General features: G+C 39.2%; 1 protein-coding gene across 1 annotated transcript in view; it reads left to right on the top strand.

Annotated features, from left to right (window-relative positions):
• The window catches only part of LOC140379787 (gamma-aminobutyric acid receptor subunit gamma-3-like), a 154,101-nt gene extending 128,103 nt beyond the window's left edge, over nt 1–25,998 (top strand). The window contains exons 8-10 of the mRNA XM_072464311.1: nt 7,258–7,410; nt 20,009–20,202; nt 25,157–25,998. Coding sequence (XP_072320412.1) covers nt 7,258–7,410; nt 20,009–20,202; nt 25,157–25,438 — 629 coding nt within the window. The 3' untranslated portion in view covers nt 25,439–25,998. The remainder of the gene's footprint in view (nt 1–7,257; nt 7,411–20,008; nt 20,203–25,156) is intronic.
• Nucleotides 25,999–27,140: the final 1,142 nt, after the last annotated feature.

A 27,140-nucleotide genomic window follows, 5' to 3' on the forward strand; every position in this document is an offset into this window, starting at 1 on the left:
TGTTCAAAAGGACCATACAAAGTACAGAAAATATCGGCCTAATATGGGTGCCAAGCGTTTCTAATAACATCTGTATCAGTAAAATGTCCATATCAGTGCACCACTAATTAGAGGCAATGTATGGCATGATTGTATATGTTTTATTGTAAATCAAATACAAGAGAAGTAGAACAAATCAATACTTCATTGTATACTATAATCCACATTTTTGATGTTATTGGCCAGAGAACCCACGGTAACTTGGGAAGGACATGCAGAGAGATCACGTGACGTTGGTTTCGCCTCTTATTGGGAAAAAAATGTATAAATAAGGCAATTAGCCATTGAATGATGTTATGTTCCTATGATCCAACATGTGGACATCAGGTAACATCCACTGAGCTGTGACTGGAATCAGATGTGCTTTTAACAACGTCATTTAGGGTGGAAAAAGAAACTTAACAGCTGAGGCTAAAACTATTGCACCAATGCAATTTGGAAGCAATTTTACCAGACAAACTATTTCATCCAACTAAAACAATTACTTCTGTTTTATTAATGTAGACTATTGATAAAGGTGCAGTGTCATCTTCATGTGACAGCTGTGGCGGGGTCATGATGTCATCATTGTAAGACAGTATTAATGTTGATAATGTACATGAAGGGGTGCTCCTTCCCAAGAAGGAGATCATGGGTTCGATTCCAGGACCAGAACAACATCACATGATCTCTCTGGGTGGAGTCTGCATGTTCTCCTCGTGTTACCGTGGGTTCTCTCCGGGTTCTCCGGCTTCCTCCCACCGTCCAAAGACATGCATGTGTTAGGTAACATTGGTGACTCTAAATTGGCCCAAGTGAATGAATGTGAGAGTGAACTGTCTGTAATGTCTATGTCTCTGTGTTGGCCACTGTCCAGGGTGTACCCCGCCTAAGGCCCAAAGTCACTGGAATAGGCTCCAGTCACCCGCGACCCCAAAAGGGAACAAGCGGTAGAAAATGGATGGATGGATGAATGTACATGAAACGACAGGAGACTGAGGTTAAGATAATCCTTTATTGTCCCACATGGGGAAATTCAATTTTACATTTAGTATTAGTAGTGGTTCTAGTAGTAGTTCGAGTAGTACTGTTAGTAGTAGCAGTAGCAGGAGCCGACAGAGGAGCAGATGATTTGAGCATATGGACTGTCCCACTGGGATCTTGTCCTCGTCCATAAATGTTATGGACTATTTTCTCCTTATGTCAGTATCAATTTTATGTCACTGGCAGAAAGCGAAGGAGAATTATATATACATATAGATATATATACATATATACATATATACATATATATGTATGTATGTATACATACATACATACATATATACTGGTGAGGGTCTGCTACCATGCAGGGTTAGATAACTAGTGCCATTAATGTCTAAAATATAATATATTTTGTGTTTTGGTAATGCTTCAAATTAAGGTTTCTATTCATAAGGTATTAATAGGCACTAGTTTGTAAGCAATTTGACAAAAAAAAACTTGTGTGTTAATAAACCATGTCGGTGTAATCCCTCATTCGTCCAGGCGTGTTCCATAGTAGAAAAAGCTTCAGTTGTAGTCATCTGGACTCAGTTTGAAAAAATAGACGTTTCGACTCTCATCCAAGAGTCATTGTCAATAAAAGAATTTAGATCGAGAACTCCGATATTAATACTGTTCTGTGGTAAGACCCGCCCATTGGGAGGAGCCTTCCTGAAGTAGAAAGAGTTGTTTGTTTCAACAGAAACTCCCCCCTTGTATCTACCGAGCTAGCCTATTCAGAATCTTAATGGGCTATTAGAATCCTCTTTGTCTTTGTGAGACCCTGGCTCAACCACCCTGAGTACCTGATTAGCATCTAAATGCCCTGGTCCTCTACCTTTCCAGGGGTTCAGTAACCCATTATAAATAACAGGAAACAACAAAATGACTGAATCGGAGGCTGCAGACCTGAGGTTACGTGTCACAGCGACCCTGAAGAGTGCCAAACCACCGCCTTCAAATATCACATCTGAAGAGAGAAAAGCACTTTCAGCACTGGAAAAAGATCATAGCATCAACATCCTCCCAGCAGACAAGGGACGTTGCACTGTGACTCTCAACGCAGCTGATTACGAAGCCAAAGCCCACACCCTCCTCGAGGACACGACCACATACGAGCGCTTGAAAAGAGATCCGACCAGTGGCTACAAGAAGAAAGTGATAGACTGTTTACAAAGGCTGGAAAAAGAGGAAGCGATAGACCGGCCTCTGTATTACAGACTGTATCCTGGTGAAGCCATGCCCTGCATTTATGGCCTCCCAAAAATACACAAAAAGGAGGTTCCACTCAGACCCATAGTGTGCAGCACAGATTCCATCACTTACAATGTGGCCAAGCATTTAACAACTATATTGGCTCCGCTTGTGAGGAATTCGGTACATCATGTGGAAAACACGCACAACTTTGTGGATAAAGTGAAACATCTCCAACTGGACCCAGATGACCTCATGGTTTCATATGATGTTGTGTCCCTGTTCACCTGCATCCCGACCTCTGATGCAGTAGCAGCAGTGAGGATCAGACTGCAGGAAGACAGCACCCTACAGGAAAGGACCAAACTGACACCTGAACACATATGTAAACTGTTGGACATCTGTCTGAACACCACTTACTTTCAATTCCGGGGACAATTTTACAGACAGATTCATGGCTGTGCCATGGGCTCGCCCGTCTCTCCCATAGTGGCCAACCTGTACATGGAGCACTTTGAGAAGAAGGCACTGTCCTCATTCTCAGGCATAGCCCCAAAACTATGGCTCCGCTATGTCGATGATACTTTTGTAACAATTAAGAAACAAGAGCTGGAAACCTTCTCTGATCACATCAATGCTGTGGACCCACATATCAGGTTTACAAGAGAAGACGCTAAGGAGAATCGCTTGGCCTTGATTGTTCCACGATCAGAGGAGAGGACGGGAAACTCCAAATAGAAGTATATAGGAAACCTACACACACGGACCAGTATCTGCTCTTTGGTTCCAACCACCCACTACAGCACAAGCTGGGTGTGATCAGAACCTTACAACACAGAGCTCAAGGTGTGCCCACCAGCTCAGAGGGCAAGAAGAAAGAGGAAAAACATGTCCGAAATGCCCTCTCAGCCTGTGGTTACCCCGCTTGGGCTCTCAACAGAGTGAAGAGAACCAAGAAGCAGGACAAAAGGGAAACTGAACAGAGAAGGAAGGGTGTTTCTATCCCTTATGTGTCTGGCCTGTCGGAAAAACTGCAGAGAATTTTTAGACAACACGAAGTCCCTGTTTATTTTAAACCAGGAAACACTTTAAGACAAAAACTGGTTCACCCAAAGGACAAGTTGCTGACTCAAAAACAGAGCAATGTAGTTTATTCGATCCAATGCAGTGAAGAAAGCTGTAAAGAACGGTACATAGGTGAGACGAAACAGCCTCTACACAAGAGGCTCTATCAGAACAGAAGAAATACAAGTTCAGGACCTCAGAGTGCCGTGCATCTCCACCTTGAAGCCTCTAATCACTCGTTTGAAGACGGTGATGTGAAGGTTTTAAGCAGGGAGAAAAGATGGTTTGAAAGAGGAGTCAAGGAAGCTATTTTTGTTAAAAAAGAAAGACCTTCTTTAAACAGAAATGGAGGGCTAAGGTTTAATCTTCCTGTTATTTATAATGGGTTACTGAACCCCTGGAAAGGTAGAGGACCAGGACAAGGACATTTAGATGCTAATCAGGTACTCAGGGTGGTTGAGCCAGGGTCTCACAAAGACAAAGAGGATTCTAATAGCCCATTAAGATTCTGAATAGGCTAGCTCGGTAGATACAAGGGGGAAGTTTCTGTTGAAACAAACAACTCTTTCTACTGCAGGAAGGCTCCTCCCAATGGGTGGGTCTTACCACAGAACAGTATTAATATCGGAGTTCTCGATCTAAATTCTTTTATTGACAATGACTCTTGGATGAGAGTCGAAACGTCTATTTTTTCAAACTGAGTCCAGATGACTACAACTGAAGCTTTTTCTACTATGTTAATAAACCATGTACAAATGTTTCTAAGAGCATTAATAAGCTGCTTATTAAACTGTTTTCAATAACCAAGTGATACATTTGAGTATAATGCCTCTGGAAAGCCAAAATTGCTGTCAAGGTTGTCAAAGACCCTTTTTTATCTTCACCCAAGTTGATGAAAAATATAGATTATTGGATAAGTGAACTATATGACATTCAACTTTCTCTCTCTCACACACTCTCTGATACTTAAGGCTGTTATTAATCTCTTAGCGCTTTTTAACTTCCACTGCTTTTAAATGACCTTGTCATCGTTTGGACTGGGCAAAAAGTTGAAAATAGATATAAAAACGAGATTTTACACTTAACTATGACTTTTTATTCTTTTGTTTTTTAACACTAACTGTTGTAAAATTGACTTTATAAATATATTTATAAAATATTATATTATATATATATTTAAAATTGATTGTCACAGAAAAACAGACAAAGTTGTACAACATGAAGAAGTCAGATGTAATCAAAATAAATAAGGATTTAAACATATTTTCAAATGTGTGTTCCAAATCGGAAGAGAATTAGACAAAAGTTAATTAATTAGTAATTAGTACATAATTAAAACCAAACAAGAATGAGTAAGTTGTAGCCTATTGATACAAAAGACCTTCTCTCCACAGGATCTTCTTTATTCATCTTTATTCAAATCAATATGAAAAGTCTGTTGTATCCAGTGTCTCAAGGTTTGTTTGTGTGTATTTTCTCTCCTGGGGCATTTTCATAAAAGCAAAACACTTACAATTGATTCCTGAATCAATTGCTAAACTCTTCTTTAGGGCATTTTCAAAGTTGTCCAACATCACCTGATACACAAGTTCATACAAGACTTAAACAAACAACAATAAATTACACTTTTCTGAATTTATTGTAAAAGCAGCACTTTCTGTCAAAACCGGACCACTGCACGCTGTTTGCATCTACTTATAAAACATTTATCAAATGCTGTTCTAAAGCGCACATGCCTGAAAAATGTGTGTCTATGGATTTGTGAGAGCTGGAAATAAAGACACGGGTAAAAGTTACACAATCAGTTACCCCAGCTTTAATAACTCACATGTGTTGTTGTGTTTAAACTTTATGGCTTATTCAAAGGGAATAATGGGAAACCAACAAATACTCAACTCAAGAAAAGTACTTTGAAAAAAATAATCAAACCTAGAGGTAAAAGTACTTGATGAAATATTTAGTAGTATTTCAAACCATTACTATTACTACCACAATCAATACAACTACAAAGGCTTTACACACACAAAAACAATAATAATAAAATTACTTCAACTCAAAAGTTAGATTTCACCCTCACATCAAAACTATAGTGGCCAACTTTTCTTGTAAATAAGTAAATTTAGTTTTAGAGTATAATGTAGAAGCATCTGCCTCAAACCCCATGCCTGGGAGTACAAGCCATGTGCCAAAGGGTTTAAGAGAGCCAGGAATGAGTTAGAGAGATTTAAATACCTTCTTCCTCCTTTTACACTTTCAAACTACATGGCTTTAAAGCAAATAGAGTACTACAGTACTTCACTCATAGTTCTTCTGTTTTTGAGTCTCCAATCTAGAGGGGCTCTCATTTGGGGGAAAAAACAACTCACAATCAACTGAAGATTTTGCTTGATAATCTTAAACATGAACTCTTTTGCTATGTCCTTGTTAATGTCCCAGTAATGTATTCAGCAGAATAATTACCCTGCATGTTTAGTACTAAGCTCTCTCTAGCCGTACATTTTAATGTGGCAATCTGACCTCACCACAATTACAGTCTTCCACTACTATCACTACATTCACTACTGCTATTGCAACTATACTGCTACTTCGGTTCCACTACTACTGATAACTCTGTCATCAAATAGAGACATTGCTTTTATTTTCATTCTGTCAAATTCTTTGGGAAATCAGTTAAAAATGCCTTCAACTCAGATCAATGCTTTCCACCACAAAGGCAGTGCTGAATTCGACAGATGACAGGCCTTGAGTCATTTTTCAGGGTTGTTTTTTTAATATTTCTTGTCAAGGGCAATCTGGTGTTTGTGTTACGAAGTATGTATGAGACTGCCAATACAACTGGCACGAATGTTAATGATCAGCTAATGATTTCAGGACTATCAAAAACAGGGGGGGAAAGCAAGGTGTGAGAAGAGCTGAGCCAAAATCAGATGTGATTAAGACTGAAAGAAAGATGCCAAAGTTTAATATTTTCATCAAAAGTTAGAAATGAAAATGAATCAAACAGAACATTGGCGGTTGCAAGAGTAGAAAATGCCACTCCAAACCACATGGGGTCAGTAAAGGAACACACTCTAAATATATACAGTATGTTTTGTGGTATTTTTATTATTCGTTATTCTGGCAGTTTTGTATGTTAAAACTTGTCCTCTCTGCCTGTTGTTTTTTAAGCTTCAAGTTAGTCATTTAGAATTATTATCTTTGTTTGGTGAAGAGCAATTTTTTTTATAATTTCTTGTTAGGCCAGGTCATTCATCTCAACGCATATCATTTGAATTTCCTGCAGCATTTGAGGGTTACTGTCAGCTTCTAAATTGTTCAGTTTTTCTTGCTTTTTAGCTGACGTGAAAGTAATTACCTTGCACCTCAGAACTGCCTTGGCTGCATCCCAAAGAATGAGCGGAGAAACTTTACCATTATCTTTTACATAGGTCTCAATGTCTGTGAGTGTGTTTTTAGATTTTTGTGCCAAATTTACAGTGACATAAATAGCTGTTTTCAGACGAGCCCCATCCCTAAGCCCATCTTTCGTCATTTAAAGGTGCTGTACCTGATATTTACGTGTAAACAGTTCATTTTAAACTTTTTGCGACACGCCGCATGCATCGCTCAGTTACCTAATGTATTCCCAGCATCCAAAATATTCACCACAATGGGTTTAAAAGCGGTTTTAACAACAATCTCAGCTCAGCGCGACAAACATTAGCATGCTAACTGCGCACTTCCTGCTTTGACGAAAATAAAACGCTCTATACTTGGATGCAGAGAAAATATGCTATTACAATATATCTGTACCGCGGCAAAACATATTCTATATTATTACAGGCAAAAATGTCAGGTTTTCCATGATACAGTTAGTTGCGTAATTGTAGCTCCACACTTAAGGCTGAATTTGGCGTAATTTACATTTTATTAACAGAATTTCCAGTAATATATATTTTTTTTTTTTCTCTCTTTTAGGTGACTACGTGCTGATGACAGTGTTCTTTGACCTGAGCAGGAGAATGGGCTACTTCACCATTCAAACATACATCCCGTGTATCCTGACTGTGGTGCTGTCTTGGGTCTCCTTCTGGATCAAGAGCGACGCTACACCGGCAAGAACGGCATTAGGTAATAATCAGCCAAAACATTACTACCACGGACTAAGACCCAAACTAAAACAGGACAAGGAACTGGAGCAACTCAAATATCAGGACTTAAGACCAGAACAAACCCTGCCAGCACCCGTCTGTCACTAATGATGCTAATGCTAACTGCACCTTTCATACTGGTTCAGATAGAAATGTGTCAGAACAGAATATTAGGTAATGTGTGTGGTCTTATGTTCTATGTCTGCATGTAAATGTGTTTTATTACAGTTTGCTGCATGGTTTTGTTTTTTCATCCATTGCATGCTTCTATCAGATTGATTCCTTGGATGTTTTGCATGGACTTGATTCACTGGGGAGGTAAGGCCTAAAACAGGGGTTGGCACACCTGGGCACTCGGAGGGATTTTGAATAGCAAGCGCAGGAAAATGTTCAGAAAAAAGTATTAGGTCCTGCTGCGCTCATATATGCATTCTGTGTGCTCACGACCGCAGCTTAGAGCTGCTCGGACCAATATCTCTCCATATTCTGGCTGATGAATGAGTCTTATTGTGAAAAGGCCAGAGAGCAGTGCAGCATTAAATCGAAGTACATTGAAAGTGTCTTCTTTAAGTACCGTAATTTAAAGAGTCATTTAAATATAGTAGCATATTGTAAATCTGTTAGGAATAAAGTGTGAGTGAGGAGGAAATAGTCTAGCAAATAGCATACTAAGTTTAACTTTAACTTCAATGTTAAAAGTAGCACTAAAAAGCATCAGAAAGCAGGAATTTACTTCAATTCACCTCAGATTTTCTTATGAATGAATGAGCTTCTTTAAAACTACAATATAAAAACTGCAGTATCAGTGCTGCCCAGTTGTCGAGTGATGAAGGCACAGCACAGGCACAGAGCCAGGCTCCAAGAGCAGCCAGCTGCAATGTCGTGAGTTTGAATCCCGACTCCGACAATTTACTACATGTCCTCCCTTCTCTCTCATCCCCCATTTCTCACCCATCTGCCCTGTCTAATAAAGCCTACGGGCCAAAAAATCTTTGAAACAAAAAATGTCAATATCGCGATTGAATGAAAGAGGTGAAAGGCACCCAAAGCCAAAAGGTGTGCCGACCCCTGTCCTAAGAACTAATGCATTTAAAACTTCACTGAAGATTTCCACTACTAATATTCCACTGTTGTGGTTTATTCCTAGCACTTGTTGAACCCTGTCATATACTGTGTTGGCCCGCTTTTCCCTTTCGCCCTGCACATAGGCAGCACTCAAAACCTATTACATTTTCTTTTGACCTTTGAATATCAGAGAAGGTCATCTGGAAGGGTTTGCGGAGTATTATGCTTGTTAAATCAGACCTCTCTACATCTTTGTTCAATATGAAATCATGAAAGGTGCTCAGCAAAGCTCAATCAAAAAAGCAAATTTAAATAATGATATTTCCAGAATATATAATAAAAAATGATGATGAAAGATAAACAACGCAAGGGCTCTTTACCTTTTGAGCCCAAGGGCTTTAGCTCTATTGTAAGTTGTCCAAATACTATATGGTCTATTTATGCACATAATAAAGTAAAAATTATATTAATGTGTACATTTACATCAATGTTTGCCCCAGATCACCCTTTAAAAAGAGGTCTCGATCTAAATGGGTTCTTAAATAAAGGTTAATAAATAAATTGTGTGCAGAGTCCTACGAACTCTTCTGTTTACACTTATAGAGAATGTTTCTGAGAGGCCTTGATGGTTGGTATAAATGTCAATCAAGTTTTAGGTGTAAATATGCTAATGACCTGGTGGCTAAAGACACTGGAAACAAGACGTGGCCATCCCAGCTGGTTTCAAATAATATGACTGGACAAACGTAAAACAAGACAATTATGCCTCGGGAAGCCACCTTTGATAAAAAAAAAACTGCAACAATTTACATAAAACATTTGTTCTTTCAGTAGATGTACTGTGTACATTGAGTAGCTTATATATGGTTATATTTGTAGCTGAGCTTCTCCTGATTACGTGGATGTATAAAATGCCTATGTAAATTGGTGTTATCCCTCATGTGTCCAGGAGTGTTCCATTGTAGAATCAAATCAGTTGTATCATCTGAATTCATCTGGACAAAACGTCTCGACTCTCATCCAAGAGTCATTCTAGATCTGCGAATCAAGTCTGGGAACTCAGGCTTTATATCCTACTCTGTGTAAGCCCTGCCCACTGGGCGGGACCTGCTGATAAAGAGAGTTTTTGGTTTCACTTGGGACTGCTCTTTTTCTAACAGCTCTGTAATGTGCTATCTGCCGCGTCAAATGCTCAAAATGCAGGATTTGAGCCGCAGCGGATGCTCTGGATTCCCCGCTAAAACGCTGGAGGCCCTGGACCTACGTCCACATAGACTATGAATATAAATTTGACGCCGCAGTGTGAACTCACCTTTAGTATGTCCTGGGTAACCCACCCCCATACCAAACTGTTGTTTGGTAATATGTTGCTTGGATGATGTCATCACACTTGCATTACAATTTAACATGAATTGTGTCCCCAAAATAGTAATAGAATCAAATATCCTTTAAAACACACTTTTTTTTCTTCTAAATTATGGTTAAATTTTTTATCTCAAATCAAGCCAGCAACATTTTGTTAACAAAAGCTACACAAAACATAAACTTCTCCCTGACCATCATATGAGATACAATAGGCAATTTTATATCTCCAGTTTACAGGAGAGTAGTAGCAACAAGAGCAAGGGGCGACTGGTGATGTTTAGAGTTAAGAGATCCAGGCAGCTTCAAGTCAGATAAACACCCTGGACAGAAAATCATTTAGCACTTTTTCTACCCCGTTTTCTTTAGTCCGGCTTGATCCAGTTCTTAAAAGGGAAGACAGATAAGCCACAGCACGCGGCAGCAACCAAAGTAGCACCAGGTGAAGGCTCATGGCAGGTAACGGGTACAAAGTGTCACACAGAGTTGGGAGTTGGATGAGAGAAAGGGGGAAGGAAAAAGGAGGTGTTACCTTTGGTCAATGCGCTAACGTTAGCCAGGTGGTCCCCCCGCTGAGCTGTCCATCAAACAACAGAAGGAGGTATCCCAGGAGACCTACAGTAAAGGTGTGATAGGAGAAGAGATCTTTGTAGAGAAGTGCATAGACCGGGGATGACAATGTAGAAGAATACACACTATTGTATAAGGTTCACTGTGTAACCTTTCTGGGGGCGGGTGACTTTGCCTATGTGTTAAACAGAATAGTATTACCTTTATTGATCTTCACATAAACCCCCACACCACCGGAGAGCACTGTGTTTTGGAACGAGAGTTTACGGCGAGTGTCAGCACTAAACCAATGAAATGTTAGCAAAATCTTCTGATTGGTCTCCTTTACAGACCATCTTCTAGCCAATCCAAATCTAGCAAGTCTCCAATTCCATGTCTCAATTCAGTTTTACTTCCCTAAACAAAGAACAAACAAACATTCTGCTTTGAATGAGAGCGCTACGTCAGAATGTCCACACCCTACATAGATCATGCCATTGTAGTGCAGTCTCAATGCCCAGCAGGTGAAAAAGTAGTGCACTTAAAATTGCCCAAAAACTAGTGTCCAGCACTGGTCACTAGACCGGTCAAAATAAACCACAATGCATTGCAAGAGTTTGAAAAACAACAGTGGATAGCGACAGGTCTTAAACTGGACACAACACGACTGAATGAAATCAGACAGAAGAGCTGTTAAAATGCACTGTTGACCCGTGATTATGAATAAACCACTTAAATAAACTACTACACAGCAAAGTTGCTAACGTTAGCCGCTTACCTTAGCTGTAAAAAGAGCACCCTCACAGGCAAAACGTTTGATAATCCGGTCTGTTGCCTGTTTATTGTGAGATCCATGTTAAATAAAACCTATGTGTTCATACATATTTTATCAGTTTTGCTGCATTTTTTTTCACACAGACACCAGAGTCACGTGACACGTAGTGAGGAGAAAGAAGTGAGCATAGTGTCACGGATCGCTCTGTGAGTGAGTGCATTGTTTAGTCTGCTAAATAGTGCAGGACTATGGAGTGAATGTAAAAATAATATATTTTGAATGTACAACCTTGAAGCAAAATTATTATAGTGCATGTAAACAACAATATGCTCAAATTCAGGCAAGTACCAAAGTGGCTATTATATAGTTTACTAACCTCATAAAAGATGGAAGAAGGACCAAAACTAACCCTGCACTGGCAAAAATGGATGATAAATGAATTGTGGTCATTGTTAGGCTTTGTAAGGCAAATACATTAAAGCTACGTCAAGCTGGACTGCCATGGCACCAAGAGACCAACCACACCAGGAAACACAACAACAACTCCTCAGCTGCAACTGTGCGGTAAACACGTGTCTTTATCTGCATCCAACAAGGGGCGAATTTGATACTGCAATGTGAACATAGCAGTTAATTCAAACCAGATAAGTTATTTCAAGGTTTTACCTGTTATACTTTTGAGATACAAATGTTTTATGAATATTAAAAATAAATATTGAAATTTGTGCACTAGAATGTAACTTTTACCTATGGATTTGATTTTATTTTGACCTGATTTGACAAGATGGGCACAAAGTTCATTCAAGTTCATAAACAGTGCTTCCTTAGATTGAGCAGACAGAACGTTTTGTAGTCCTATCGTCACATGTGGCCAGTCACTGCAGAGTTCCATTCCTCCTCGTGTTCCCCTCAGGAACTGGCATTTAACAGCTGTGTCGCCCTAAATTAACTCCCCACCTGCCTCCGTGCCCACGAGCAAGCAACCAGGGCTCTGGCAGTGTGCCTTTCATACCAATTGTAGCAGTTGAAATATCAGGGAGATTTTTTTTCCCCTCCGAAAAAAATAGTTTAAAAATATTCCCATCTGTCCAAAACTGTAGTAGGTCTTAAAAATGGGCTGCAGCTCTGTTAAAAATGTCTCATTCCATGATTGAGAAAGTAAACCATTGTTTCTCCCAAATCAAAGGTAGTTGCATGGTCCAAGATCAGACTGAGAGAAGGTTCAACTAAACAAATAACACATAATAGTTCTTCACCCATAGTTTAAAATTGGTTACAACACTTAGTTTTTTCTATCATTACAATAAATTGATAAAAATAGTTGAATAAAATAAAGCGATGGAGCGACGTTGAGCTGCTCCTGGAGGGGCTTTATCCAGTAATTAGATCCCAACAGGCTACAGAGCTTCATAGCTTTTACCTACAGCAATGTATCACAGGAGCAGTAGTGGCAAAAGGCTAAAACATTTGCTACGATGTAAAGTTTTTGCACTTTCTTTTAAGTTGCTAAAATTCAATTGAAATTCATCGCACACTGACTGAGGAATATTGGAAGATGCAAGAAGTAATAACTCACACTATCAGTGGTTTTTTTAGGGACTGGGCTCTAAAACATCATAAATCTGCTCTTTTACAAGTTCTGTTTTAGCTGCCCTCTGTATTACATTTTAGGTTGTTGTCTGAAACCCAGAAATACTGTTATGGGATTACCCAAACAAAAATAAAATTATGGCCATGGGCTATATAGATGGTTGAAATATTCTAGAGTCAAAAGGGGAAAAAACAGAAACATGCACAGCTGTATTTTATTTCTACAAGGTCAATTTTAATTTTTTGTCATCTGCTGTATTTGTGTGCATTCAGAACACTTTTTTAACAATTCCAACCACTACAAGAGCTGCAGTTTGAGACCCGGTTTTCCATCTAGGCACAATTCAATCCAATATTTTGTAATAAAAAGAATAAAATACAAAAAAAACATTGCATTGAAGCATCAAACATGGGAAAGGTTTATCGAATCATATCATTTCCATTGCTGAATATGGAACTGCAAAGATATAAACCCAGATAACTCCACATTAATAATCCATGTGGTGATATGCTTGGTCAGAGTATTTTACAACGCACTGAATATTGTAAGAAAAATGGCTCTGTCACCTTTGGCTGTCAAGATGTGAAATAGTCGCTCTATCATATCTTTTGACCTGAGCGTTGATCCTTGACAGCAGCTATTGTCCACTATTTTTAGCCCCACTCACAGAAGCACAAACGGGTTTACACCTGAACATGTGCAAAGGTCAAAATGTGATATCTGTTAACATATTGCTACTACAACCTGAAGTAAAAACACAAGAGAGGCTCCATCCGTGAAAGAAATGACAACTTTTGATTCAGTCCGCTATATGGAAATTGAAAAATCTTGAATGGACTTGCCTTGCTATCACACCATTACAGGATAAAACAGTTGGTTCATATAGAAGCTTTCATTATCCTCATTGGCGTTAAAGACATCTCCAGGTTGCAACCCTATTTCAACCACAATTCCCGAACAATGCAAGAAGGGGGGGAAAACATGATTTGAAATGGTAACCGCAAACTGTGCAGTCGGCATCAAAAGACACGTTATCAAAGCACTGGCTTTTCACGTTTTGAGATGAATTTACTGAGCGGACAACAACGAACTGGACAACAAGGATGCTAGTTGCTATTTTATTGCAAATGTTCCTTAAATGTAATGATCTAATTGTGAAAAAAAAAAAAAAGTCTAGACGAGGGTTGAGCCAAAGGAGGTCGCTCAAAATAGACGGGCAGCAGACTCGTCGCTATGGTAACCCAAAGAGTGTAGGAGACGAGGATGAAAGGAAAGGAGAGAGAAGAAGGAAGCGAGGATGGAGGAGTGATGTGTGTCTCCCAGTGGGTTCCGATGTCACAGGGTCCGCGGTGCTTTGAAAAGAATTGATTTTCATTTGAGCATAATATTAAGCGTTTGTGCGCCACAGGGAGTAGGACAGAGGCGGGGACAACATGAGGACAAATAAGTTGTCGTAATTAAGAAATTAAATGTGAAAAGAAATTGGTTATTAGGGGTTTCCAGACATAAAAGGCTGGTTTGCATGAATACCTTATCCTAGAAGATCTAAAAAATAACAAGATTGACCTATAAGATCAAAATGGTATTGTATGAAATATTTGGAATTGGAAAAATATAGATTGAAAGGGTTAAGTAGATTCCGCCCACTTGTTGCCATGGATCTGTGCTTTCGTTGTAATGGCATTTCTGGTCGAGTGAGAACTCTGTTCATTTAATTGTAGAAAGAGGGAAAAGTCTTGCCACTGAAATATATTTTAACGTAGACTGATTTGTGTAAAATGTTCAATGTTAATGTCACTAATAAAAATAACGATTAGTCTCAGTAGAACTTATTTTCTCTGGAAGTCGGCAGCCCTATGTTAACTAATACAACCGGAAGAAGGGTTGAGATGGGCTTCTGGAATAAGGTGGATAAAGTTGAGTGATTTGGGCATGTTTGAGTAATCCTGTGTTGTCCCACAACTGATTTGTGAGTGCTCCGAAAATTCCTGTTTTCACCTACCCCCTGTCCCTGCTCACATCCCTGTGCAATTATTTGAAAAATCAAGACTCAATCAGGCGATACAAGTACCATTAAAAATGCCACTTTTAAATGATAAATCTGCTGCTTGTTACTGTGAAATGTCACTATGAAGAGGATTATCAGTCCTGCAATCTTGAACAGGAAGTCAATAGACCTGTAAAACTTTAGATTATGTTTACAATTAAATAAATGTAAAATGAAGATCTACTTTGGTTCAATAATACTAATTGGAAAAAAAGTATTATACATCTCCTTTAAGATAAGATAAGACAATATACCCTTTATTTGTCCCACAATGGGGAAATTCCAGTGTTGCAACACAGATTAGGAACAGAAATATAATAATAAAAACAGATAATTTAGAAATAATCATACACTCTTATTTACAGCCGTTATATGGATAGAAAATATTGCACCAGGGATTACTGGCATTATGTGAGTATGATGAGTATAACAGTATTGCACATAAATTATAAAAAGATGAATGGCACATGTTCAGAGCTAACAGTGTTAGTTGTAGAGTCTGACAGCAGCAGGAAGGAAAGAACTGTGAAACGTCTCCTTCACACAGCGAGGGTGGATCAGTCTCTCACTGAGTGTCCAGCAGGGGGTGAGACTCATGGTCCAGCATAGATGTGAGTTTAGCCAGGACCCTTCTGTCCAGGATGGAGCTGGACTTCTTGATGACTTTGTCCAGCTTTTTCCTCTCCCTCTCTGTGAAGCTGCTGCTCCAGCAGGCCACACCTACAGGAGCTGATGCCATCACAGAGTCGTAGAAGGTCTTCAGGAGTGGCCCTGTCACTCCAAAAGACCTGAGTCTCCTCAGGAGGTAGAGCCGACTCTGGCTCTTCCTGTACAGTGCGTCTGTGTTATGAGTCCAGTCCAGTTTGTGGTTCAGATGAACACCCAGGTACTTGTATGAGTCCACTCTCTCAATGTCCCGTCCCTGGATGTTCACTGGTGAGGGGGCAGCAGAGTGGCATCTACAGAAGTCTACCACCATCTCCTTGGTCTTCCCCGCATTGATGATGAATCAGAATCAGAATAGGTTTATTGCCATTGCAAATGATCAGAATTCACAAACATAGGAACTTGCTTTGGTCACTTGGTGCAACATAAAACAATGAACAATGATAAAACAACCTACATAAATCAAAAAGAAAAACTATTTAAATCTGCAATAGGATAAAAATAAAAGTATTCTTTAAGATAAAAAATAGTGTACAGTTGAATTTACATATGTAGTGCAGAAAGTGAGCTGTGCAGTGAGTGATTGAATTATGGTTAAAATGTTTAATACGTGTTCTCGAGTCCAACGGCAGAGGGAAAGAAACTGTTCTTGAGGCTCTGGTCCGAATGGACCGTAGCCTCCTTCCTGAGGGGAGGGGCTCAAATAGTCCATGTCCAGGGTGAAAATGGTTGGCTGTGATCCGACCTGCTCGTCCCAGAGTCCTGGAGACGTACAGGTCCTGCAGAGATGGAAGTCTGCAGGCGATCGCCTTCTCAGCAGAGCGCACAATGTGCTGTAGTCTCTGTTTGTCCCTGGCTGTGGCTCCAGCGTACCACACAGTGATGGAGGAGGTGAGGATGGACTCAATGATGGTCGTGTAGAGCTGCACCATCATCTGCGCTGGCAGCTTAGCTTTCCTCAACTGCCGCTTTTCCTCAACTGCTGGGCCTTCTTTATGAGGGAGCTGATGGTGAGCTCCCACTTGAGGTCCTGGGTGATGGTGGTGCCAAGGAAGTGGAAGGAGTCTACGGTGATGATGGGGGAGTCTGTGATAGTGAAGGGGGGCTGGGGGGCTGTGAATTTCCTGAAGTCCACGATCATCTTTACTGTCTTCTGGGCATTGATCTCCAGGTTGTTACCGCTGCACCAGGACGGTGTCCTGTTCTGGTGTCCTCCTGTAGACAGATGAGCCAACATGAGCCCGATGAGGGTGGTGTCGTCCACAAACTTGATCAGTTTTACAGAGTCGCGGCTGGAGGTGCAGCAGTTTGTGTACAGGGAGAAGAGCAGGGAAGAAAGTACACACCCTTATGGAGATCTTGTGCCGATAGTCCGAGTGTCTGAAACGTTCTTCCCCAGCCGCAGACACTGCCTCCATCCCGTCAGGATCCATCTGCAGGTGGAGTCAGGCACGTTGAGCTGGGAGAGTTTGTCCTGGAGCAGAGCAGGGAGGATGGTGTTGAATGCAGAGCTGAAGTCCACAAACACGATCCTGGCATAGGTTCCTGGTGAGTCCAGATGCTGCAGAGTGAAGTGGAGGGCCAGGTTGATGGCATCGTCCACAGACCTGTTGGCTCTGTAGGCGAACTGCAGTGGGTCCAGCAGGGGGGAGGGGAAGGACTTGAGGTGGGGCAAGACCAGGCGTTCAAATGAATTCATGACTACAGACGTCAGCGCCACAGGTCTGTAAGTCATTAAGTCCAGTAATCCGGGGCTTCTTGGGGACAGGGACAATGATGGACGACTTGAAGCAGGCTGAGACATGGCATGACTCCAGGGAGGTGGCGGGAGTGACACCGTCTGGCCCAGCAGCTTTTCGGGGGTTGGATTTCCAAAATAGTCTTGGAGGTTGTTCTGCTGACACCAGTGTACAGTCCTGCGCTAGTCCTCTGTACTCTGCATCGTCGTCCTCTGTGATGAGTCCGATGATGGCAGATTACCAGCTAAAGTAGAATTTGTAATATAGTTGCAGTGGTAGTTAAAATATGTACTCCTTTTTGATAGAATAACCCCCAAGTCATCTAACACAACTTTGATATGTTTCATCTAGTAATAATTTGGCATTTGGTGATTTCATGGAAACTAATACATCTTAGTCTTTGTAAAACACAGGCCATTCAAATTCCTTATATTAGCTGATTGTGTCTAATTCGTAATATCCATATCACGCTTTTAATCCAATTGAGATTTCCACTAGAGGTCAAACTAATGGAAGCGTTACCACACCGTTCATCATTGTCAATGTGAGACAGATGAGAGCCTTTCCCCTCCACCTGCTGAGAAATGCTTTGTCCGTACCTAAGCCCACTCAAACTCACACTATCATTTTACATTTCTATGGGATAGAAAAGGGTCTCTTAGCAAAGCTGCGTTAACATTCTACAATTTGATGATGTCATAAACTCATATTATGGGCAAGAGCCTATGTGACTCTGGGAGATTTACTGTTTTTGGAAGAAATATCCATTGCACAAATGTTGAACTGTATCGTTATTATTTGTATGGAATTGTCTCCACATAGAATGCATTATTAATTTCATGACTTTAAATCCTTTCAACTGACAACAATCACGCATTTAGAGTTGCATAATGGCGCCACTTTTTGATATCAAAAAGAATCCCAGATGTATTATTATTTATTTCTGCTGACAGAGAAGATGATTGTTTCACTTTGTGCCAGTTTTTATTTCACGAGGATATGCCCAATAATTACAGAGACCGTAAACCATAAACCGCGACAAAATGAACAGGAAAATATGATTAAAAACAAGAGATGAGGATTGGTGAAAAAAGGGTGGTTATGGTTGTCCTTAACAGGTTTTTAAGGCGTCTTCTTGTTATTGCCTAATTTGCCTTCACATCGTACAGTTCAGCAATGTAAACAAAACGTACCATTCCGTTTGGATGAAATGGTAAGTGAAGTGAAGACAAGTCAAGTTGGTTTGAAAAATCTAAAGTTTAGATTTTTCAAACCAACTTCACTTGTCCATACACCAGCAGATGCAGTCATAGCGCCCTCTGCTGGTGTTTTGTATAGACAAGACGCATACATATATTTCAAGTTATACTACATATATCATGACTAAAGTATTTCGTTATAAGTTATACATGTTGCATAACACAGGTCTTTCATAGTTGTCTAAAAGAATTGTAGGTAAATGTTTTCTGTTAGATTAGTTTGGATGATTGCTAAAGGTGGACTGTGCTAACATTGATGGAAGAGCCAATTAGCCGTTGCTCAAAGCTATGCCACAGGTTAGCAACATTAAAGTAAAAACAGTGTTTGAAAATAGGGAATAATAGGGACGTTTCAATTAAGTTTTCTTTGTTCAAATATTCTTTGCTCATTCATGCGGTGCAATTACATGCGAAGTTATTACTAAAATAGATGTACCAGGACACTTAAACCGTCTTGGTGACATTTTTTCAAACAATTTCTTGATCCTTTTCTATTCAGTTGATTTGAGATGACAGTCCTGTGCACTAAAAATCATTTTAATACAACCAACGTTTGAAATGAAATTGCAGTCATTTATTTGGAGCAAATGATGGGAGAGTTATTATTATTTCAATATGAGTGGCATAGTGAGTACAGTGTCAAAATGATTGATACCAGAACGACCAGATCCCTTTACATCCTGAACGTCCATAGCATTGATCTGCATTTTTCTCATATTCAATAAAGTGTTTCATAATGCAAAAGAACATAACTTAATAACATTTGTTGTTACTTGTTTTCACGTCTGAATTCTAAGAGAATTCTAACTTGACAGAGCAAAAGATAGTGTTGCAGAAAGAGACACAAATGTAAGAAGAAGAAAAAAAACGATTCTGAAAAAACCTTTCCAGACTTTTGTGTATAAAGTTTTAAAAGACAATTTCACTGAAAGCGGGACAAGCTGGTTCTGCAGACCATTAACTTTACAAAAGGTTATCATAAAATGCAAAAAGAGTATTTCTTCACTGCTGGAGATGAAGTCAGACTGGATATTATCATTCACAAAACTCTTTGACTTTCATAGTTTTAGATCTATGCCACACTTTCTGTTCAGTCTGATTCATTTTCCCAGAGCTTTGAAGATTTCAAACTTGACTGAATTCCAACAACATTATTTCCACTTATTTTCAGAATTTTAGCTACATTTGAGATCTTTAATGACTCACTGCTGGAAAACTCCAAAAGTTGTTTGTGTCTTGGGGTCAGAAAATCTCCAAAACTTATCCACAACAAATACTTACTTCTTTTTATTACTCTGAAAACGATCTTTTGACAAAAACACCCTCCAAGGACAAAGACAAGAGCAGGCATATCCAGCCTCCATGCATTATTAACCAGCATTACCACCTGCTCATACTGGGTTATGTAATGCATGGCTTTCACATGGGTCGTCCCGCTGCTGACCTGTAATTTATCTTTATCTGACCCTCTCCCCTCTGCCTCTCTCCCCTTCTCCCCCCTCTTCCTCTCTCTTCCTCTCTGCAGGCATCACCACCGTCCTAACCATGACCACGCTGAGCACAGTGGCGCGGAACTCTCTCCCGCGGGTGTCGTACGTGACGGCCATGGACCTCTTTGTCACCGTCTGTTTCCTCTTTGTTTTCGCCGCCATGATCGAGTACGCCATGCTCAACTACTACGCCTATAACAACAGGCCGCCGCCCCGCATGCAGAGGATGGTAAGACAACAGTTGGAGCTTGGCAAACCTGGGAGATGTAATTACTTTGCCCTGAATGTTCCACAGCTTTCTAGCTTTATGCTTTAAAACATGTAAAACATGCATTGTAACTGAGTGGTTTCTCAACAGATTTGACTTGTAACTATGCCTGGTACCATCTTTTTAATGCCATGCTGTGGAACATTTCAGGCAACACAAAAATATCTTCAAAAAGACAAGCAGGGGACAGAACCCCAACCAGAAATCTTTTACCGATAATCAAGAAAACATCTACACATGCATATAATAAACCATATGCAAAAAAAAGTGTTAAGCCCAACCTGGAAACTGGAAATATGGACATTTTCAAGCCCCTTCACATCTCATTTTATAGAATGTATACATTTTTAAACAATGTTTTGTTTCACTGCTTAGAAATGTGGTTATTATAGTTGCAATGCCACCAGTCATTATCCTCTGCTAGGATATATATATATATATATATATATATATATATATATATGATGACATGGGGCAAAGGGAGAAAGTAGCACACAAATCATTGAAAAAAATATTTAAAAGAGACATTATAATAAAAAAGAAAAACTTAAACAGACCTACATTTAAAAGCACAAACAATTACCTTTTTGTCTTTTCTTACTGAGCAAAATCCCATCAATGAGACCTGTTTACTAAAGGGGAGCAGCACAGGAGAAGAGGAGAAGGCTGAACTTGAGGTGCCGACAAGCCATAAACATGAACACAAATGTGGCTTTTGGGTTTTATATTTAAACCATTTGATGTCTATTGCATTGTTTTAGAGTCACAAAGGTATTTTTTTCATGTTCCAGAAAAGGGTTTGATTCTCAATATATCAGTTTCTATCCCAAAAAACAATCTATTCTGTTAAACCTTTATCAGATACAAACAAAACAAACAACATGACACAGAAAGGGAACATAAAATCACGACTCATCTAAACATAGTTCTGAAAGTTTATATTCATTCATTCATATTTGTCCCCAAATAGCCCAAAGTCTGAAATCGGTCAATTTTCAAATTGAGTTACCTTTTCTTTTTTCTTTTTTTCTTTTTTTTTCAATTTCAACTACAATTTCCTGTTATTGATTGTTGGATAATTTTTGTGTCATCCATTTATCGTAATGGCCTTCCTCCCTACTGCCTATGCTCCACAGGTTTCCATTTATTTAAGTTTCTTTATTACTATTAAGGATTTCAAGATTATTAGGGTAATCGATAATATGATTATTTATAATAATGATAATGATGATTGTGACTTTTTAAAAATTCAATTGAATTTTAACTAATTAAGTTTTTTTTTTTTTTAAGAAATGTGACAATTTTAGAAGCAAAATTAAGTCCTTTGTGCTCACCATTACCTTAAATCCCTTACTTAAATGTAAAGTGCTTTTTTAAAAATCTTGCTGTTTATGTCAAATTAATCATTATGAAAGTTAGATTTTTATGAAGCGGGTCGCATATTGAGGAGCAATAATGTGTTAAAAAAAAACACAAAAAAAGAAAGAAAATGTGGGATTGTATTGTTGTTTTTGGCATAATAGGCAGAAATAATCATTAGATTGTAACGTTTATTCTCACAATAATTGTAGCACCAAGATATCCGTAATTACTATGTGATTTCAACAATTCCAAAACTGTTCAGGAAATATCCTAATTTCCTTTTATCTATACTTTGTCTCTCTGTATCGATACTTGTTCAAATGAGTAACTAGTTCTATTAGTTTTGACTAGTATCTGGGTTTATAATTTTTGGACAACCCCACTTTGTATTTCATCCCACATTCAAGCACAATCCAACACAGAAGTCTACTAGAGACAAATTCTCTCTCTTTTGTTCTTTTTTAAAGTTTTTTTAATGCTAGACTTGTCATGTACTTTTTAATTGCCTCTCCAAAATCTCATGCATGTTCCTCCACTAACTCAGCGCTGTCTGTCTCCTCATTATTAGAAAAATTGACTTCATCTCTGGGCTCAAACACAGCAACTGAAGCTCAATAATTACCTCGTGTCGTACCCACCGGCTGCGTTTTGACCTGGTCGTTCCATAGGGAGGCCTCGCTCCCCTCTTCACCGCACTCCATGACTCCTGCTCGGGCTCCAAATGTGTCTGTCTCCCCCTTATTTCTCTCCTGTGGTTCCCTAAAATAGAAAGATTTACTCTATTAAAGTCGGTTGCACTGATTCATAGAAAAACACTTGAATGCGTTTTCTTGTCGACCAGTTTCATCCTTAATCTAAAAGCCATCGCCACCTGATATGAGAAAGCAAATGACGATAATAAATCTGGAAATGCTATTCCAATGAGTTTCTATCACTGTGTGTTCCCCAGATTAGGTTCAAATAAGGTTGTGCGGCCATTTTAAAGATTTATCGTTTTTAATTTGTCTTACCAAAACATCCATTTGTCAAGTAGTCATTTTAATAATTTTAATTTAATCTTGCTTACAAAGCTGCTTACAAAGGACTAAAGATGTGAGCAAACGAGTTGTAGAGTATCAATTTATGTAATAGTCGTGTTGAGATGGAGAGACTGAGAAGGCTTGTGGTTCTGCTGCTGCGGTGGAGATGGAGAAAGAGGAAGTTTGTTTGAGAGAATTTTATCTCTTCTCTTCTCTTCAGAATTTACAAAACAGTAAGATTTTGAGCGGCGACGCCAAAGACATTTTTTAGTAAACAAGACATTTCGTTTATACCTCGAGCTCTTGGATTGTTTTATTCTTAGTGTTCTTAGTGTTTTGTATCGGCCATAAATCAAGAAAAAAATCAGACACATAGCTGGCTGAGAACCACGTGGGAACAGCTTTATGTGACCATCTCGGACGGCTGTTGGGATGAAGTGGGCGGGGCTAGCAGCGCATTCTGAAACACGTTCTTTCGCTCATGGTTCAAAAGTGTGTCCAGGGCCTTTAAGAAGAGAGACTGAAGAATAGAGTTTCCTTACTACATGTTCAAATTGCCAATTATAACAAGATACACTACATTGAAAATAATTGCACGAAGTCATGTCTGGATTACTGCCTATGTTTTGGTTGTAATGTAATCTTGGCTGTATTGCAACAATTAATAGACTCAATTTGTCATTATTAGAAAATGCTTGCGCTGGGGAGTATGAACCAATGTAATGAGCCTGTCCATTATGGTTTGCGTGGGCAAGACGTGTTACTAAAGTCAATTCATTGCAGAGTATACAACTTCCCTATAGCTTATTATTATTATTATTATTATTATTCGTCAATGTAGCTAAGTAAACTCTCAGAAATAAGGAACACTGTAAGCACTTTGTAAAACCACAAAAATTATTATTATTACTATTCACTGCACTGAAAGTTTAACTCAGCAGGATAATGAGGTCCCAATCACGCCTGTTAATCTGCACCCACACATGCGGCACCAAGCTTCAATTAGCACAAAATGCTATGTCATTCACTCAAGGACCGCCGATAATAGAGCTATTGAGGGTCAACCAATCAGACTCAAATGGTCGCCAAATGACTGGATTTTAGTATTTTAAAGCAGTGATGAAACAGAGATGTTAAGGTTTTATTTTGGGTTCATTATCTAAACGTTTGATGTAATTTGAGGAAATTGACAGCTAACTTTGGTTGAATGTGTGGATCATCATTTATAAAGGCCTTCTTTAGACATTTCACTTATCATAATTAGACATTTCCAGGAGCAAAGTGTGAAGCTTTCTTGTTCTTGATGACAGTATGTTGTGAAGTTGGATCACCTTTTTGCTTAATTTACAGTTGCACGCTTGTAAATGTAAATGAAAGAATTTCCTCAGCAACAAATTGAAAGAATTGATAAACAGGAGATATAACTTTGGCGCTGGCTAGAGGGTCATTTATGCTAAAACTCCTGCACCCAAGGGACACGTTAACAGTAATGAATGGCAACAAGTCTGAAATGTATTTTTTTTGGAGTTTATCTTTGTCATAAAATGAAGCCACAATTAATTTATTTTAAAATCTAATCAGATCAAACGTTAGTGACCGTTACCAGGCGCAAGTGTGCTTTTTAAGAGATTAGATTGCGTAGATTGCATCCTAAATTGACTAAATCTGGACATCTGATTCAATTCACACCGCCTAATAACATCAAAAATTGTAACTGGAGATGATTATTATAAAACCCTTTACAATGCTTTTGATATTGAAAATTAAGTTTACTCTGACTAATGTGAAGCTGTTGTACCTGATGTTACCCCAACACCCGAAAATCATTGGTTTAACTTTAGTTTGTGATTTTACTCAACAATTATCAATTATTCAAACAGAAAATAATTTGTCTTTCGTCAATCATTTCTCTTTAAAACTACTCTTTTCCACTTAATAGATGAATAGTGCTCACAACGTTAGATTGTACCTCCATCCATGCCTTCTATCTACACTGGGCCAGTATCACCAATCACACAATGTTAATACATTTGAAATCATTATTAAACAACAGTGGAATCGTTCTCCAAATGAAAACCCAAACAAATGCTGAAATACAGTTATAGCCTAGTTAATATGTCAGTTGCAGAAAAATCTACTTCACTCATCAATCTAAAGCTTTGTCGATCGGATAAAACGCTCTGCTTTTCTTCTTGCACATGATAATTTCTACATCTCAGTGCACAAAAATAATCCACAATCTGAAACGTTTGCTCATTTCAGCCGACGCCGTTAGCCTCCATTTCCTGCCACCATCACTGCCAGTGGGGAGTTCGGTGGTGCACGCTGATGACACTCGCTGTAGCTCTATAGTTAATCTCTACATGCATAGCTGTAGTATTCCTTTCTTTTATGTTTCTTTTTGGATACTGAGCCTTAACGCAAATACACAAATATAGATTGTTGTGTAAATGGGGGCAACAAAATATTTGATTGTAAAACAAATATCAGCATGATTTAGTTTTGTTTATACTGCTTGCTCTTGTCTTGTCCAGGCCTACTCCTCCTTCAACATGAGCCGCGCTCCCCGGACCATGATGCCGATGGGGAACTCCCTGTTTTGGCACGACTACGACGACAACTGTTTTTACGAGTGCTTGGACGGAAAGGACTGCAAGAGCTTCTTCTGCTGCTTCGAGGAGTGCAAGGAGGGCGGCTGGCGGAGGGGCCGAATCCACGTCAACATCCGCGAGCTGGATTCCTACTCCCGGGTTTTCTTTCCCACCTCTTTTCTGCTTTTTAACATTGTCTACTGGGTCAGCTACCTCTACCTCTAGTTGGCGGGTTTAAATTATTAAACCCCGCCTACTCATTTTGCACCGCGGCTTGTGATTGGATGTTCGGATGGATCGCACCTGAGGAAAGGACCTGCTGCCTTATAAGGATTGCAAGAGAAAAACCTTGGTGCACAATATGTTTCAGCAAAGAAGACATTTCTGGATGGACACATTTTTTGGGGAGAGGTTTTGCCGACTCTTTGCCCGGGAAATTGTCGAACATGCACCCCCAGTGCCTTAAAGGGTGCGGCAGGCCGAGAGACACAGCTTTAGCTTTTCCACCATTTTATTTATTACCTCATCCATCACAGACAGCGTTGCATGCTGAGAGCTGTTTATTTGGGAACACTCTTGCCATTTATGTTGTAGCATTTTAGCTCTTAGCAAACATCGTCCAGTGTTTAGTTGTAATAGCCTATCTTTTTTATTGCATTTTGAATTCATAGTGCTTTAAAGGGGCATTACTGAAGTGTTACTGGTGGAGGGACCTGCTTGTCTCCATGGAGATGCAAACACTTTGCCAGGAATGTTCCATTGTATGGTGATAAAGGGCCTTCATCCAATTTTTGGCATGTAATATATATATGTTTGGCCCCAGTACAGGCATATTGTAAAAGCATATATACAGGTGAAAAGTAAACCACAGCACTTTCTCTGCATCTAAGTATTAAGTGCTGTTAGCATGCTAATGTTTGTTAGCTTTACCGCAACAGCAAATCGTGGTGAATATTGAGGATGCTCAGAATGCATTAGGTAAGTGAGCAATACATGTTGGACTGCTGTAAACAGTTTAACATTTAATGCCATACTGTGAAACATTCTAGGCAAAAACTATGACATCTCGGAGACATTAGGTGCCGGACCCTCCACCAGAAAAGTTACATAACGCACCTTTAGGTACAGATTACACAAAATGTTTACAATAGATGCCAAGAAAATGTGGGTCTTTTTATAATAACTGCTGGGTATCATTCATAAACATTCATTGCTATACTGCTGCATATGTATACAAATCTAATGCTAACACGCTACTGTCTCCCCTGGGCAAAGGAAGGTTGCATTACTTTACATAATTTCTTTTGTTAGATATGGTCATGTCAAGCTGCTTGTGTTAATGTGGTAATATGCTGTTGTTTTGGAGAGGCAAAGGGGGTTATGATATTAAAAGGTACAAAGCCCTATATAAAACTTGTATACAAACGCCATAGCAGTTTGTATAAATACTGTGATAAAAGATGCCATAGTCATTTTGAGGCGATAATTAAGCTAGATACTGATGCGTCATAGAGCAAGACATTTCACTTAATGTCTGTAGTACGATTGCTATGGGACTATTAAGTGATAATTACGGATCCAGAGGAATTCATAACTCAGACACTATAATGGCAAGTTGGCTCATTTTAACCTGCTCCAGGACTATGAAAACAATGTTGATTTGAAATGTTTGACGGCACAAAACAATCATCACGTATTATACACATAATGTTATTTGTATCCACTGACGTGTTTTAATTCTGCAGAAGGATTAGACAAAGTTCCTATTCCAGCTATTTGGGTTAGCCATCCCATAGACATCAAATTACAACGGTTAGCTTCTGTGCTAATGTGTTTGTCTACCCAAACTAAATCCTACAATGCAAAAATTTTTTAGGAAAATAATAGCTATTTGCACAAATGCATCTGTTTCAAAGCTGATATTTGT

The sequence above is a fragment of the Eucyclogobius newberryi genome, unplaced genomic scaffold (assembly GCF_026437365.1).
Source record: "Eucyclogobius newberryi isolate DKJ021-1_F unplaced genomic scaffold, fEucNew1.0.hap1 SCAF_1, whole genome shotgun sequence".
Lineage (NCBI taxonomy): Eukaryota > Metazoa > Chordata > Actinopteri > Gobiiformes > Gobiidae > Eucyclogobius > Eucyclogobius newberryi.